General features: G+C 45.7%; 1 protein-coding gene across 1 annotated transcript; it reads right to left on the reverse strand.

The window, feature by feature from the left end:
- Positions 1-6,467: 6,467 nt before the first annotated feature.
- On the reverse strand, positions 6,468-12,629 carry LOC103769036 (calcium-binding mitochondrial carrier protein Aralar2-like). Its single transcript, XM_008936208.1, has 4 exons — positions 12,486-12,629; positions 8,688-8,846; positions 8,517-8,607; positions 6,468-7,683 (listed from the first exon to the last, which is right to left on the reverse strand). Exons 2-4 carry the CDS (start codon positions 8,842-8,844, stop codon positions 7,494-7,496), a joined length of 438 nt encoding a protein of 145 aa, XP_008934456.1. The 5' UTR covers positions 8,845-8,846; positions 12,486-12,629; the 3' UTR covers positions 6,468-7,493.
- Between the last annotated feature and the right edge of the window lie 3,435 nt (positions 12,630-16,064).

Consider the following 16,064-nt stretch of genomic DNA (forward strand, 5'->3'; position numbering starts at 1 on the left):
GAGTCGGTCTCGCAGAGGCTTTTGATGCCAATGTATGTGCAGCACTGCTCAGAGCATTCCGCATCCATCATACCGCTTCATGCAAGGCTGAAAATATCCAGAGCGTTTTCATTCTTTATATTTCTGTCTGAAAAGTAAGAAAGAAAAGACAAATCAACCCTTTATGGGTTTAGTTGTTGCCTTTTAACTACTTAGTAGCTGTATTTAATGGCTAGGAACCCTTGGTTAAACTTGTGCTCACGTGGCCCTTCTGGCACGGTCCTATTAAATCCATATGAAGCCAGATATGATTATGTGCAGATGTGGCGTGCTTCACTGTATGGGACTGGGCCAAAGACTTTAGATGTGGTGTTTCACATGGTGACTTACATTATGAATGGATGTACTATACGAAAGTTGCTGCTCCTTATTTATTGCGGTGTACTGCATGGAACATATTTATTTGAAAGCATTAAAATAAACTATCCTAAAGCATGTGCATAATGAGAGAACTGCATTGTCCGTGTGCTGCTGTAGAGGTTACATTAAAGGCCACATAACAATCACAGGACATCATCAGTTGTGCTTAAGAAGCAAGATCTATAAAGGTTGGCTTGAGTGGGTGGAATGAGTTTCTTTTCCTTTTTTTTTTTTTTTTTTCCCAAGATGCCTATTATTTCTAGGCACTTTAACTATATTTCAGATACAGCTGGTCACTGATACTTATCATGCAAGTTAACACTAACACTCTGACAAAGGGTTGTGGTTTCCGAGTACGACACTAGTATTGCCAATAAATTGTATTGAGCCCGTGCTGTTGCAGCGTGGTTAATCCTCCAGTGTGTTCTTTACTCGTCACTGGTGAGGCACTGGGAAAACGTGACTGCCCTGACTCGCGGAATGCAGAATGCAAATAGATACCTTCTGCTTCAGGCACTGGCCAGGGATGGCCTTGTGTGCAGCAGGTCCTGCTACACACTTCACGTGAGCTGACACTGATCCATGCCAGCTTCTAGGCTTCATTTATTGTTATTTTTTTTCTTCCATCCCTAGCTGCAACAAGTTCTTGTGGACTGCTTGCCCAATATAGAAAGATACTATCATTAACAGGCAGACTAGCAGCCAAACTCCTCCCTCTACTCTTACATCATACACAAATGATCCAAGGTGCTGAACCACTGGAGGGTGGCATAAGGAATAAGCACTCACTCACTGCATAGGATGCAAAGACTGGCCAAGGGTCCAAGCCACGGGAGATGGAATTAACCAGGCCATGAGTCCAATTATGTAGCTGGGACTCATCTTTCTCCCTGCCATCCTGGGAACTCCACTTGCTATACACAGTCAGGGGCCTTTCTGACAACCAGAATTCTCACACAGGACATGCACTGTGTACACAAACCCCCCAACTCCAGTGCAAGCAGAGTCAGCGCTTACGGAGGTGGCTTCTTGCCCACCTCCAAGTTAATGTGGAAGGCAGGGGCACCTGGTGGTGATCTCCTCATCAGTTCCCACCCAAGGCTGGCCAGACCCTGGGTGAAAAGCAATCTGGAGGGTTTTTGCCTGGCTGTGGACATCATCTGTATGCCGACCCTCATTGAGGGCTGGGGCTTTAACCCCAACACTTCACTTATGGAAGGGAATAGGGTGCAGACTGATCTCGTTCAGTGCAGTGGCGTTCTCAGCGGTGACTGCAGAGCTCGGTGGTGAGGCGGCTACTTACGGGCACGTCGCGCTCTGCCAAGCCAGAGCGCAGCTCCAACAGCCGGGGTTAGCCATGCCGCGCACTCACTTGGGCAGGCAGGTCTTGCAGGCATTGCAACACGAAGCACTGCAGCTCAGACAGCAAAAAAGATTCTGTATGGAAGTTTGCTGAGAGACATGGCTCGTCTTCGGGCAGTCATGTTGAGGAATAGTTCATACAACACTCTTCAGAGCTATGGTCAAACCCAGAACCACTGGGAAGTCTCTGCACTGCTAAAAGCCAGAGTATGCTGGGAAGATGAGTCTTTTGGGGAAGCTGCATTTTAGAAATAACTCCCAGCGAGAGGACATGGTGTAGTTTCTTGATGGTTGGACCTGAAGCTATGTCCCCGTGCCTGCGGACACAGGACCTTAAGCTATCTGGCGGTGCCCATGGAAGTAACCTTGCCATTGGGCTGTGGTTAGCGGGGCCTTCCCTGGGACAGACTAGTTCACACAGCGGAGATAGAGCTGCCACTGCTCTGGTGGCTGAAACAGGAGCCACGTGTTAGAGAGCCTTGTGTTCCTGCTGCTCCCCTCTGGGAGCTGTCCTGAAAAACCAGTGCAGCACTTGCAGCACTTCTGTAGCTTCAAGGTGAATGCTAATAAGCAACCAGGTGAGATACCTGTAAGGGAGCAGTTTAGGCATCGTCTCTAGGTGTTTCCCTTCCCCTCCATTTCTCCCTGTTTTCCTTTCAAGAAGCAGATGTGTTGTCTATAACACCACGAAAGGGCCATTACACACAGCCAAAGCAGATGGAAGAGCACCCAAGAACAAGAGGCATTTACTTGCCTTCTGCTGGTCGTGACTGCCATGTGCTAGAGTTTCTGAACAGCCCTTTTTGCTGCCCTTACAGGAATCTCCAATAATTTTTTGATTGATTTTTTCCTGCTGCTAAACAAATAGCTCCACTTTTACTGGCTTTCCAAAAAAGCTCATATGACAAGATGTGACTTGGACTCTTCCAGGTAGGGAAATAAATACAAGAGTATGAAGAGAACTCATCTTCTGCAGGCTCTTTCGTCTACCAACAGCCTGAGAAGAGAAGGCAGAGCATGAAGAGCACACTCCATGCTTTAGCACTGCTGGGATGCTGCCATGCCTGCTTCAGCCAGGGAATGAGTTAGAAAACAGCCTGGCTGTATTGTGGGACCCTTACAAATGAGCTTTCTGTGAAGGACAAAAGGTGTGCACTCAGCCTGAGCTGGAGAGCACATCATCACCAGAAAGGCAAGAAAGGGTAAACACAAGCAGGGAAGAAGCAGGCAAGCGGCACACAAGGATGAACAATGTGGGCCAAGAAGGGAAAGGCTGACTTGAGATTTAGGATGGAGGAGAGGACTGTGAGGTGGACGTGGAAGAGACAACTGCCCTGTGCTTGATGAAGGGGAGACCAGAGCCTCCCTTGACTTCATTGCAAAGGCTCAAAGCCACATCAACACAAGTGAGAGGCAGAGAAATGCCATGGCCAGGGACTCAGGATTTGTTCTGAAATGAGCTGGGAAAGGGCACAGGGAGCCATGGCAGGCAGCACTAGGGGTGGGAGCTGAAGGTGTTAGCTAAAGGAGGAACCAGGGTTACTTCACCTTCGTGACATGTACTCTGTTCGAGACCCACGCCATTGTAACAGAGGAAGATAATGGCCAGGGCACATCAAAAGACCATGTGGACAGCACTGGCCAACCTGGAATTTGACCAAGTCACACAAAACCAGCGTGGGCCTGGAGTGCCAGGCCCATCATGTAAATAACAGGACTCGGGCCAGGTGGATGTTTGGATGGTGGAGGCGCTACAGCCTGCCTCCCGGGTCTCAGAGCAGCACAGACATCTCCAGGGAAGGGCAGTCAGAGCAAAGGGTTGCTGCTTGGGTATGGGGCTCACCAGTTGCCTCTAGCTTTTTACTTCAGAAAGAGAAGGGGTGTGGGACAAATGCTGCTGGGTCACAGTGATTCAGGAGCTGCAGCATATTCCACGGGGTACTCAGCACATGCTCTGCAGTCAGTCTTCCAGGACAAAAGGTACTTCTTCCTGGCTCTCAGAACCAACACCCTGAGCATTTGCTACTTCTGAAAACAAGAGCTCCTACCACATCCTGAAACATCATGAGCTCTTACTGCAAATGACACCCTGAATCTCTAGTGCTATGGAAACCAAGGGAATAGGTTCTTTCACATGACATAAAGTAAAAGCTCTCAAGAGTTTTAGCAACTTTAGATACAAAGCAAACACAGCAGAAGACTGGAAATGCCTCACAGAGCAAGACAGCATCACATGTAGAATGGGACAGTGCTTGCTGAGCAATGGCAGGTAAAGGACACTGCTATCACCAGGGCAGCACCAGTTCTAAGGAGGGACTCGGTGCCTAATGGTGCTACAGGAGCAGCAGCCTGTCCTCAGGAAGTTTACAGGGCTGCGTCTCCTTCAAAGGCATACGCAGAGCTTACTACTTGTGCAGCAGCAGCACCATGTCCGGTACACGCCCAGGGCGCGCGCGAGCAGGGGGGGAGCGTGCGCAGCCCTCGCCAGTGTGACTGCAGCAGCTGGAATGCACCCTGCAGGTGAGGGAACTGCGCCCCGCTGCCAACAGCGGGCCGAGGAGCATGTATGATGGCGAACACACCTTTTAAATGCTATCTCTATCTGAAGGGCAACAGACACCCCAATGACATGCTCGTGTACAGCGCAGGGACAGGCTGCCTGCGCTCACAGCCTGAGCTCTCCGCTGCCCACCACACAGATAGCAGAGCCACCGTACGACATGTGGCCTTGAGGAAAGCACTTCATCTTGGGCTGCTCCGGGGTTATTTGCTGTGTTCGAAGCTCTCCGGAGACTTAAAATACAAACAACTGGAGATTTCTACATTCTCAGCCGTTAAATAGCATACAAATTATCACTGTCTCTGGAAATCGTCTTCTAGCTGATGCAAAAATGGCAAATATTTCAGCAAAAACAGGGTCTGAATTTCACTGTGGTGTTTCAACAGCAAGGCTGGAGGATTCCTATTCATCCCTCTGCTGAGAGCGTGCTGGAGAGCCAAGGATCTCGGCAGCAAGCCGTGTGCTCTGTGTGTACATGGTGGAGTATGGGGCAGGAACATTCCCGAGCAGGCCGTCCCCTAAGGAGGACGCACAGCAGTTTGTCAGGTTTTGTATTTTTAGCAGGTTTAGAAAAACCTGCCCAAGTTATTTTTGAAGCCTGTGGCATGTTTCTTCATGAAAGTGTCCCTGCAAGCTGTCAATATTAAGTCATCTTAAACCCAACCCATTCCCCAGGGTCCAGGCAGAAAAGCAACCCTCAGCTTCTGCTGGACTGAGCAACACAAATACTGGGTAACTGCTTGTGGGACACTCCCACCTCACTCTCCTGCTGGTGGGTAGCTTCACCAATATTTGGTCATTTCTTTTTTCTGGAAGTGCTGTCACAGGGAGTCAGCTGGACTGCAGGAAGCAAGCAAGGTTACAGTTTATCCTGTTCCTCCCACACTTCACGTAACTCACCCAGAAACCCAAAGAGGACAAACATCTAAACACTGTCCTTGTGGCCTTTTGGTTGTTTATAAAGCAACCCGATAGTTTCTTGGCCTGTAACCTTTTCATCCTTCTGTCTCTGGAGAAGGCTGACTGTGGGTTCCATCTTCCCCAAGATCTCCAGGCAGAGCATAGAGGTGCTTTGAAATGTTCTTAACTGGACTGTGTACTAACAAAGCAGTCACTGGTTCTTCAACCCTTCTGTCCCTGCCTCCATCCTCTACTGGCCCTGAGAAGAAGGGCAGAAGGACTCAACAATCCCAGGCAAAAGTAAGGGATGAAGTGTACAACCAGCTCCTAAAGGGCCTAAAACCTAAAGCATCAAGCACAGGCAGCTCCTAGTGAGAAAGTTTAACTTTTATGACAAGCCTTAACCAAAAATCCTGACAGTTCATTTTGGACTAATACAAGGGGCTGACACTCTCCCCCCGCCTGGAAGGAAGGTGCTGTCACGTGGGGAGAGTGGGACAGAGGGGGCTGAGAGGCGGCAGCCACGTCCGTCAGAGCCCAGCGCAGTCCCCGCACGCTCGTTCAGCCAGACTCCCAGATGCAGCTGCAGGCAGATGTCATCTCCTCCCCTTGTGTTCACATGCTGCAGCTGCCGTTCCTGCCACAGCTCCATTTCATTGGTAACCCCAAAGTGCAAATTAGTCCAAGAGAACAATTCTCACGATGACCCAAACACAAATACAATAACAGAGTGGTTTCCATTTCGGTACTTGCACAGGTCATAGTACAACAATGTGATGTTGCATACCTAAGTTGTTCTTCTGCAAAGATGTTCCACCTGTGCAATCCCTTGGTTAACATCAGTCAATGCTGAAGGCACCCACCCCTTACCCCAACAAAGATGAGCAAGGCCAAGTTCTTCCTGGTCTTACCAGGTATCACAGAAGACCCCTGACAGTACCTTCAACTGACTAGGTAGTTGGGGCTCTACGTAACACATTAACCTCCCCCCAAAAGTAAAGGTCAAAATACCAGCACTTAACTCTAGTCCTGGTTTTTGACTGAGGAAAAATTTCTTTTTGGTCAGAGACATCGACACTTTCTCTTCTACGCAGGGGAATTCAGGTAACTTTATTCTCAAGCTGCAGGTGTTTTTATAGCCTACATATCCAAATATTAACTTGATCTTGAACCTAACTTTATAACTTTAGTCAAGCAAGACATTTCATGTACTACACTGCTTCTGTAATAGAATACCATGTGTGCATCTGTTTGAAAGGTTTATTTCTATCTTCATAAATACATCATTTTCTAAACACTGTGCAAGGCACCAAAAAATTAAGTAAAATCTTTCTTTTAGAGTATTTTAATCTCTTTTGACTCAATGAAGTAAATAAGAATCTGAAACCACCTATTTGCAAATTACAAGCCAGCAGTTAAGGCAGGTACCATTGATACAGTGCATAATTTTCTATTGCAGTTATTTAAACAAGCAGCGTTTTACTATAGAAGTGCATGTACAAACTGAATTCCAAACACCAGCAACTCAAGATAGGCACCTAGTTATGAAATTTCCTTGTATGTGTAGTAGAATGCCAAAAGTTCTGCCATAAAGTGCAAAGACTATGGACAATAACACTTTCTTTTGAGCATTTTGATACCAGTAACATAATGCAACAGCTGAACACCTAGAAATGTGGTTTCCATTACAAAAACATGTTCCACATAAAAGCTTCACGATACAACCCAGGAAGAGACCTTGTGCGTGTCGCTGTTCCAGCAGGTGAAGCTGCACTGGCACGCATAGGTACCGGGTGTGCCTGTGGTGGCCTCCGCAGGCACACACCAAGTGTAGACCCCGTTTACACGTACAGCCAAAGCCCCTCTGCTCCCAGCACCGCCGCACCTGCCCAGCTCTTCCCTCCGAGTGGCTGCGGGCCACACCCGCCCAGGTGACCCCCAGCCCGGCGCCACCTGCGAGACCAGCTGCTTCACAGCTCTCACCCAGCCCTCCCCAGTCAATGGAACCTAAAATTAGTGTCTTCCCAACACAGGCACATGTCAGATGTGGACAAATACATTCATGGTCCCAAACTTAAAACAACTGGTAAGAATTTCACAGTGATCTGGTTAAGGAAGCACAAAGACAAATGATTACATTTAAAACGAAAATTGCCTTAAAACTCAAATGAAGCTAAACTGTTGCATGACGAGAAGCTAAAGGAAGAAAGTATTAACCAATTAGAAAAGTGGCTCTGTCCCAACTAATAACAAAAAACCTACAGCAATAAACTTAGGGTCCTACTGCTGCAGCAGCCTTTGAGGTAGGTGGCGATGGCTTAAACCGAGGTAGGTAAAGTCCAAACTTGTTTTCAATCCCTGCAAAAGTGGCAACTGCCAATTTATAACCACCAACATGGTCAGGGTTAGGAGCAGGGAGAGTGATCCTAGATTTGGGAACTGGCTCTGATCCAGCTGGTTTCCTGCAAAATAACAAAAATAATAAATTAATTTCCAGAGAGTAAAACCAGTATTCAAATGAGACAGGTATCTGAGTGTACCTCCCCTTAGGTAACTAAATTAAATGCTACAAAGTAATGAGAAATACACTGGTTTAAAACTTTCCAGAGCAGTAAGGAGCCTTCATATTGATCAAGTGTGGTCAAATTCAGATAAAATTAACCAAAGCTGCAGCATGGGGAAGCAGGGGTCTGTAAGTCTCTGCCACAGTGCACAACCAATTCAGAAATCTAACAAGAGTTTTAAGTGGTTTCTGTGGTGGCTTTCAAACTACTCTCCCCAAAGCTTTGTACTGCTTTGCAGCTGCTCCTGGGATCACGTTAAACGGCAATATGCACATCCACCTCTAACGTCATCAAAGACAGGAGGCAGGGCTGACGCTCCAACAAATGGGTTTTGGACTTGGTGACACCTATAGACATTTTTGGGTGTCAGACGCCCTGCACAGCTTCTCCACCAAACTAATGAGGACTAATGCAGAGCACATCATGACTTGGTAGGCACATTTCCCCTACAGCTCAATTGCCAGCCCATTGTTTTGTCACCCACTGTCTCTGTTCACACTAACACAAGTCCCCAGCTTGGAACGGTGATATAAATCGTGGTCATATCTTGCTCGGAAAACAGGTACTGGATTATCAGCCTAACCTCCACCAGTGTCGTGTGGCTTAAATAATATTCACAAAGCCTTCACAACATGTCCTCTGTAACAGCAAGACCCTGACTGACATGTCAATGAGCACCCACACAGAACCAAGTGCAGCTTCAGGGTCCTGGGCAAACATCACATACTTACACTCCTCCGAAGTCCACATAAAACCATCTCTGCAGTAGCTCGTATGTCACCAGAGTTACACCAAACTGAGGAGAAGATCGAAATACACGAGCTTGAAAGAAAAGGAAAGAGTTTCTAAGTGACGAAAAACACAATCAGAAATTGCTAAGCAATCAAAACTCTCCTACACACCTCCTGCTCCCTTCCACAGAGCCTTCGGACCTTCCTCTCGAAGGATTTTCACAAAACAGTCTACAACACCGCTGTAGGTGGTCTGTCCTGCCCGGGCTGCCACCTGTAGTCTTGTTTTGATGACATCTGCAGGCGTCACCAGAGAGGCTGCAGGCATACCTACACAAGACAAAAACCATCAGGAGGGTGCCCCTGCCTTGTCTACCTGCGCTACGTACCTTGTTTACCCAGGGGCGACTGTGCCTTTCGCCCTTGCATCAGGAGAATCCAGCCACATTTGCTTTCGGCAGAAGCCAAGAAGAACAAGCAATAAGAAGCCACTGCTGTGGACGTGGCTTCACTCAGAGAGAGCCTCTCCTAGAGGACCAACCGTATCACATGCTTAACGGGCTGGATTTTTCAACGCTCAGCAGAAACTTGCGTTGTTAATAAGCACAACGTTTTTGGAGGTGAGGTTGAACCTGCTCTCTCCTTTTCACGCCTGGCCGTGGTCCCTGGCGTTCTGGCTGCACCAGCCTGTACACACACAGCCCCACACCTCCTCACGCAGCGAAGTCACCGGGAACCAGTTAATGCCATGCATGCTCTGCCAGCCATGAGAGCTGAGCTCTGAAAAAAAGGGTCATGCTTCTCATTAGCAATGGCAGATGGCTCAGCTGCAAAGCCACAGCTGACATCCTCAGCAGAGCACTTGAAGGAAGATATAAATTTACCCTGGCACATGATCAACTGAAAGCAAAAAATACCAAATTACCAATGGATGGTATTTCTAAAATCATTCCTATCCAAACTGGGGCTGCCCATGTTTAGAATTGGGGGAAAAAAATAAAAAAGCCAGAAAAAAAAGCACCGAGACTGTACCCATAAGACACTGTCTCTTATGGTTTTATTACTTTTCCATTCTGTATTTGTTCCAAACCAACTTGGTCAGATGTAGATGCATAAATCTCCTTTGCTTCTTTTTTTTTTTTTTGGGCTTAATAATTGCTAACAACTTTTGTCCAAACCATCATGGTCTGTCTTCAAGCACCAGAGCACCCTTCCTGCGGACTACTGCTCTGAGAGATATATGTATGTGTATCACCAAAATAAGGACTCCTCCTCCTCTCACCGACTCCCCACAATAATGCACAAGCTGAACTTGCACAGTGGTCAGTCTGGCAGGCAAGTGCTAAAAGCCAGTAAAGGTTTCTGAACTCCACAAATGTTGAAATTCCTCTTTGCTTAGCCTTACCCACACCAGGATATTGGTTGAGTTTTCAGTTTAAAGCTGGACTTTTGTCCTTTAAAAGCCAACCAGTGCTTTCAAGGAAAACCAAAGGACATACTTAGAAACAGTTCAGCTTACTACACGTTGACTTCCACCTCCTTATTCCTCATTCCTTATTACTGAGGATATTTTGCAGTTAAAGATGTTTTTAATCCTGTTTTTAGGAGCTATGTGTACAGGACAAAAGACTTTACAGACAAATAAAAATTTACAGGTTGCTGCCGTGAGAAGCTTACAATCGAACTGAGACAAATGGCCCAGCAGGAGCTGAAAATAAAAAACAGGAGTGAGAGGAGGAGAAGGAAGTTCACGGAGGCAATAGGCAGATGGAGCAAATTAAGGAGAGATCCTGTAGCTGATATTAGAATCATCTCAGAAAATGCTTTGGCACAACAGGTTGAGACATCTGGTGAACAGTGAAAGGCAGCAGTTGATCAAACTGCGTGCCGTGCGGGCTGCACGTGTCCCTGACGAGGGGGACAGGGAAGGGGATACCCACAGCCCCAGCAAATGCCCACTGCCCCAGCGCCATGGGCTGTGGGAAGGTGGGGTCCCCACCCAGATCCCCCGTGTGTCTGAAGTCTGCTGACCGGGCGAGATCCCTGGCCAGAGCAGAGACATCAGCCCAGAGGCTGAGCCAGTGTTTCAGAGGTGATGGAGCTTTTGTTTTACCCTTGACTTCCTTGTGGTAAAGCAGCAGACACATACATCCCCACCATGCTTTACTTGTACCCTGTAAAGGAAATTCCTTGGTTGTGTAAATAGTATGATGAGTGTTTTATCTTTAACACCGTAATTTGCTCATGAGAGTTAACCTGGGATGGGATTCACAGGAAGCACTGGATAAAATTCACATTATAGCTAGTTTGGTAAGCCACATCAGGAACAATAAAGACTGCTTCTGTGCCTGAACTTCAAAGGGACGGTTATCTCAGTCTGCAATCACCTGACAATGGCTAGAAAGAGAAAAATAGGAAAATCTAAGAAATTACTTGGCTTAAAAATGCCAGCTTATGTTTCATGTCTGTAAATATGATCTAAAGTTCAAAAATTGTTTTGTTCCATTAAAATGGGTGAGAAATAAGCTGGCTGTAAGCTCCTGTTGGGGGGCTTGGAGGCTGGCTCTGGTTTGGGGTGGGGGAGGGGAGAGGACAAGGAGTTTTTAAGCACCAGTCATTTGAACAGAGCTGGTTTTCCCAGTGCCAGGTAGATTCTTCTGGACTAGGAGCTACTGAGGACAGAGCAAACCCAACAAGACACACTGACCAATGAGCACTATACCAGGTGCTGGCTTTATCCTGAGCCCAAATATTGTCCATAAAAGATCCCTGACTCTTCAAGAGACACAGCCCCATGTATAATCCTGACCAGGAACAGCTTCCCCAGGGAGAAGAAAGCTTAAAATCAAAGGAGAAAACATAGCTAAAACACCAACCATCCACCTATATTTGACTCGTGCCACTCTTATCTTTTTTACTCACCCGGAGGTCACAGCAGCCTGTCAGGGGCCACACTGGAGAAAGAACTTGTTTGCAGCTCAGAAAGTCCAAGCAGCCCTCAATGAACATGACAAAAATACCTGCTAGTGTGAGCCCTCCTGCTTGCTACACACTCCCTCAATGGTCTTGCTGCTCAAATTTTCAAGCCTATTTGTTTCCTGAAGGGAAACCCCTGGATGAAGCAGGAGAAGGACTCTGAAGCTGCTCTCTCCACGGGGCAGCTACCAAACGGTGGTCCTCTTTGGGTGCAGAAGTTGGGTGCTATGCTGGGGACCAGCTAGGCAACAGACACAAAGGTAAACTGAAGCTACCACAAGAGTACCTCTATCTTCTCCCTCAGGCTCTTGCACACTAAAGTTAAATGCGTGAGCCAAGCACGATTTAGCTCTCCCAGCCACTGTATCAGACTAAAACAAGTGCTCCACATCACACTCAGCATCTCTGCATCTGGATACACTAGGAATCAGCAACCTATGGCACAACAGAAAAGTTTCAAAGCTCTTCTGTTTTGTTCATTATGAAAAAAAAATGAAGGTAGTATCCTCACAAAGCCAAGTACTGCATGGGATACTGCATGGGATACAGTTGCCAGCAACGGTCATCATTTTGTCACAGGGTATGTTACTGTGTGTAGAGAACTGTAGCGCCAGCATAGCTTTTGGATTTCATATATCAAAATCATAAAGAATTTCACAAATGTCATGACTTAATTCATAAACTCTTTCAATGAAGCTTTACCGATCAGCCAGCCACAAACAGAATCAGCATAGTAACTTCACAAAGAAAGATAACATCTGACAACAAAACATCAGCACTTAAATCTTTCCCTTTCGACACTCTGATTATGCCAGGAACTTACAATATCTTTATTTTTAACATCAACTCACTCTACAGCATGGTAGCTTTCAGCTATTTGCACACAAGGCTGCAAAATGCATATAGTTCTTCTGAGCTTTCCAAAGTTCTCACTGCCATAACTACTGCTGCAGGTGCAATATAGTGACATGCAGAAAAAAATGGAGCACTTACCAGCTATCGATCCAGCCAAAAGCAGATTTCCAGGGCTAACCCTGCCATCTTCATTTGCAAAAGAAGCTTTCAAATGAGCATAACAGGGGAAGTAAATGGCAGAGAAGGGGATGTCACGCAAAAAACATGCCTTGGCACCCTGTGTTGAAAAAGAAAATGAGTTTTGAGAATGAGCAAATTTAACATGATGAACTCTAAACACCAAAGAACAGAGCAACATCATATTTTTTCGTTTAGTTGCAAAGGACTTCTAGGAAAAGCAATTGCTTCTCTCAAAATTTGGAGAGATTCATGTATTTCACCCTGCGAAGGACTGTCTGTGTATTGTTTCTTGGATCAGCAATTTCTGTCATTGTATTTATCCTGCCTACTTCTTCTCCCTTATTCCCTAGTACTGTGGTTACTTGCTGGTAATAGAGAAGATGTCATGTGTTGGAGTAAACTCAAATAACACCTTTGCAGAATTTTAAATAGTTGATAATGTAGCCATGCACCTGCAGTGGGAGTTTAGGTGTCTACAGAAGACTGAACCACAGGACAGGCCTGTCCTCTGTCATTCCCACTTATAATAAATACTTTAGGGAAAACAGCTCCCAGTCCATGCGCCTGTGCAGACATTGCAATTGATAATGTAACACAAACGGAGGCAAAGAGGAAATGAAGAGAGAGTGCCATATTCACCAACTCTTTTACACAACAGAAACAGGAGGGTTTACTTGTGATTTTTGAAGTGTAGGTAATCTGGGATATGGTTTGTTTCAAGTGAGTGTCAGCTCTTACTGTTAAATTTGCCTTGCTATCAATTTTATAAGTCGTACAAATTGCCAAAGAAGTGATCAGCTTCAAACCTAAGTGGGTGGGGTAAACAGGAAAGGAAGGTTTTGGGATAGCAATCAATCAATCAAATGTTTTTCAAGCAGGGGGAAACACAAAAAAGGCAGTAGGGGCTGCAACCAAAATAAAATACCAAATAACATCCATGTTCTAAAAACATAAGGGACTTGGAATCTGCCTTTCTTCCATATGGAGATCCAGAGGACACCAGAGCCTGAGCACATCAGGACTGAGACCAGCAGGAAGGCACAAACAGGAGGTGGCTTTGAAAAATGGGTAAAATCTTTCAAGCTTCAGAAAGAAATGGTTCACAGTCTTCTCTTTGAAACAATGCTGGAGTTGTGGTAAAACTGCTTGAGCTTCATCCATGAGCTCTCCTGGGATGCCCTTGTTACTGTACTTCCCCTGTGTGCAGTTTATCAGGGCACGGCTCAGTGCCAGACATTTCACAGGCCACATGATAATACCCACAGAATTTAATTAAACCTAATGATATGCCTGGACGTACCTGTAAGCTTAGCTCGTACTACAGCAGCAGTTAAAATATAGTGCTAATCCAAGGCGGATGGATGGTGGTTAGCAAGCAAAGGCACAAAGGCTGCAAAGTGTCAGAAGAACTAAGAAGTTGCCTTTCAGCAAGGAAAGGCAGGGCCGAGTGAGCAGGATGTGTATGGGAAAATCAGGTCCTGATGCTAGTAAGTGCAGCTTGCAGTCAGAGAATGCCTCTGAGAAAATAAAAATTTATCTAAAAGATATTAGATCTTCTAGTCAGGCTTTCAGTGTGTCACAGGCTCAGTTACTGGAACTCAAGGCTGCTCTTGCAGCCCCTCTGCTGCTCACCACGCTGAGTGGTGTTATCAGGCATGGAACAGAGTGATGCTGGGCAGGATTCTCCTCCCAAAAGTGACCTACAAAGCCCATACACTTTACCTTGAGGACACAGAGAAGGTGAATCTTTTGTATTTACCAGATACACAAGAATTCTGGCCCCACCTGTGCCACAGAAGCCTGTTTCAGTTTAATCTTCAGAAAAAAAGGAAAGACTAAGTTTTTACTAAAAAAACCCAAAATTTTAATGATCAGATGTCTGCATTGTATTTACCTCACAGAAAAATGATGAATCTCCTTAACAGAACATTCACAGACCAACATCTTTTCCTCAGAGATTTGTTTTTAGACCATGCTTTTCCTCGGAGCAAATCTCCTTGCTCCCTTTGCCCTCAGGGCACATTGCAAAGAAAATACAAGTAATGTTGTCATTAAACACTACTATGCACAGTTTTTCCTCTGCATTTTTTTCATACTCTGAAATATTTCTACATAGTTAAAATAACTTATGGAAATGAATAAACTCTAAATGCAAGCAACTCTTCACTCAACCCAAGTTCCCTGTATCCCCCTCCCTTCATTAAGAGGTTCTTTTTCATGGGGCAGAAACAACATGTTGTTAATATCACTAATACACTTATGGGTATGCAGAGAGGGAGGGATGTCCATCAACTGAGTTGGCTCAGTGTAAACAAAACCTGGATCAAAACTTGGATGAACTTTAATAATAACCCATCTTGGCTCCACTCCAGCATCGCAACAGTCTAAAGTTTCCCCTCATCGTTCTGTTTAAAGTCTGGGAAAGCATGTTTAAAAGCAGGCCTCATTTAACTTCAAGTTAATCATCCGCAACCAGCCTGGGCCAATTAGGAAGGCTTAGGGAGATTGGCCACAGTATCTTGAAAAGCAAAAGAAACATTTATTTTACTTCTCGCACCTTTTTGATGTGGACAACGTGCTGAAAGCCAAAAGGAGTTTTAATCAATCCCCAGAAAGCTGTAAGGATCATCCGCCCGAGTTTGTTCTGGCAGCCAAGGTGCAGACCTGCCAGGCATGAAATTGTTGGGAGATCCTAAACACCCGGACTTGCCTCCCTCCCACAACAGCCAGTTGGCTCCCATCTTCAATCTCTTTAATAACCTTAAAGCTCTTAATCTTGGATAGCATCTCACTGCACAAACCAGGCAGGGAAAAAAATAAAAAAACACACCTCATTGTCCAAGATTCGGACAAATAAGCCCAAGTCAGTGCTGGGGCAGGTTCTTTAGCATGCTAATTCCTGCTTATACCAGTTCTACCTGCAAATAAGGCTCTAAACAAACTATTTCTCCTGCAAGGGGAGGGTAATTATACTGACAAAGGCACCTCTGTGTCGGGTTGGGCAGAAGGAGCCGGCAGGTCTGGGAGACGCAGGCTTAACCTAGTCTCCTGCAGTGAATGCACATTGTCTAGGGCAGGGGGAAAAATGCCAGACTGGGGGGACCTTGCAGCATTCAAGACAACAGTGGTGCACCTTGTCTGAGAGGGTTATTTAATGCTTCTGGCACCTGTACTTACAGCCACCCCCTCTTTTTCTCCTTTACAGGTTTAGAATTTATTTGGCATGTATAATTGTTATTTTGATCCTATAGCTACAAACAATAGGCAGCATGTCATTTCTTGATCATTTTGCATTCTTCCTGGGTTTTACTACAGACTTAACCCTTCGGAATCAGAGCCCTTGCAGCACCTAAGCACTTCTGTAATAGTCAGTCAAGTATTACTGGCATTTGCTTTCAATGGCTGTATTTTTTTTTCTTCTATTGTAAAATGTCATTGCCTTAAAAGTTACTACAGGTTTTTAATCACATATATTTATACCGGCCAAAATATGAAACCCATTTAGCACATCAAGTTAGAGGAAGAAAATGCTGATTT

This window comes from Merops nubicus, unplaced genomic scaffold (genome assembly GCF_000691845.1).
Source record: "Merops nubicus isolate BGI_N331 unplaced genomic scaffold, ASM69184v1 scaffold19412, whole genome shotgun sequence".
Classification (NCBI taxonomy): Eukaryota; Metazoa; Chordata; class Aves; order Coraciiformes; family Meropidae; genus Merops; species Merops nubicus.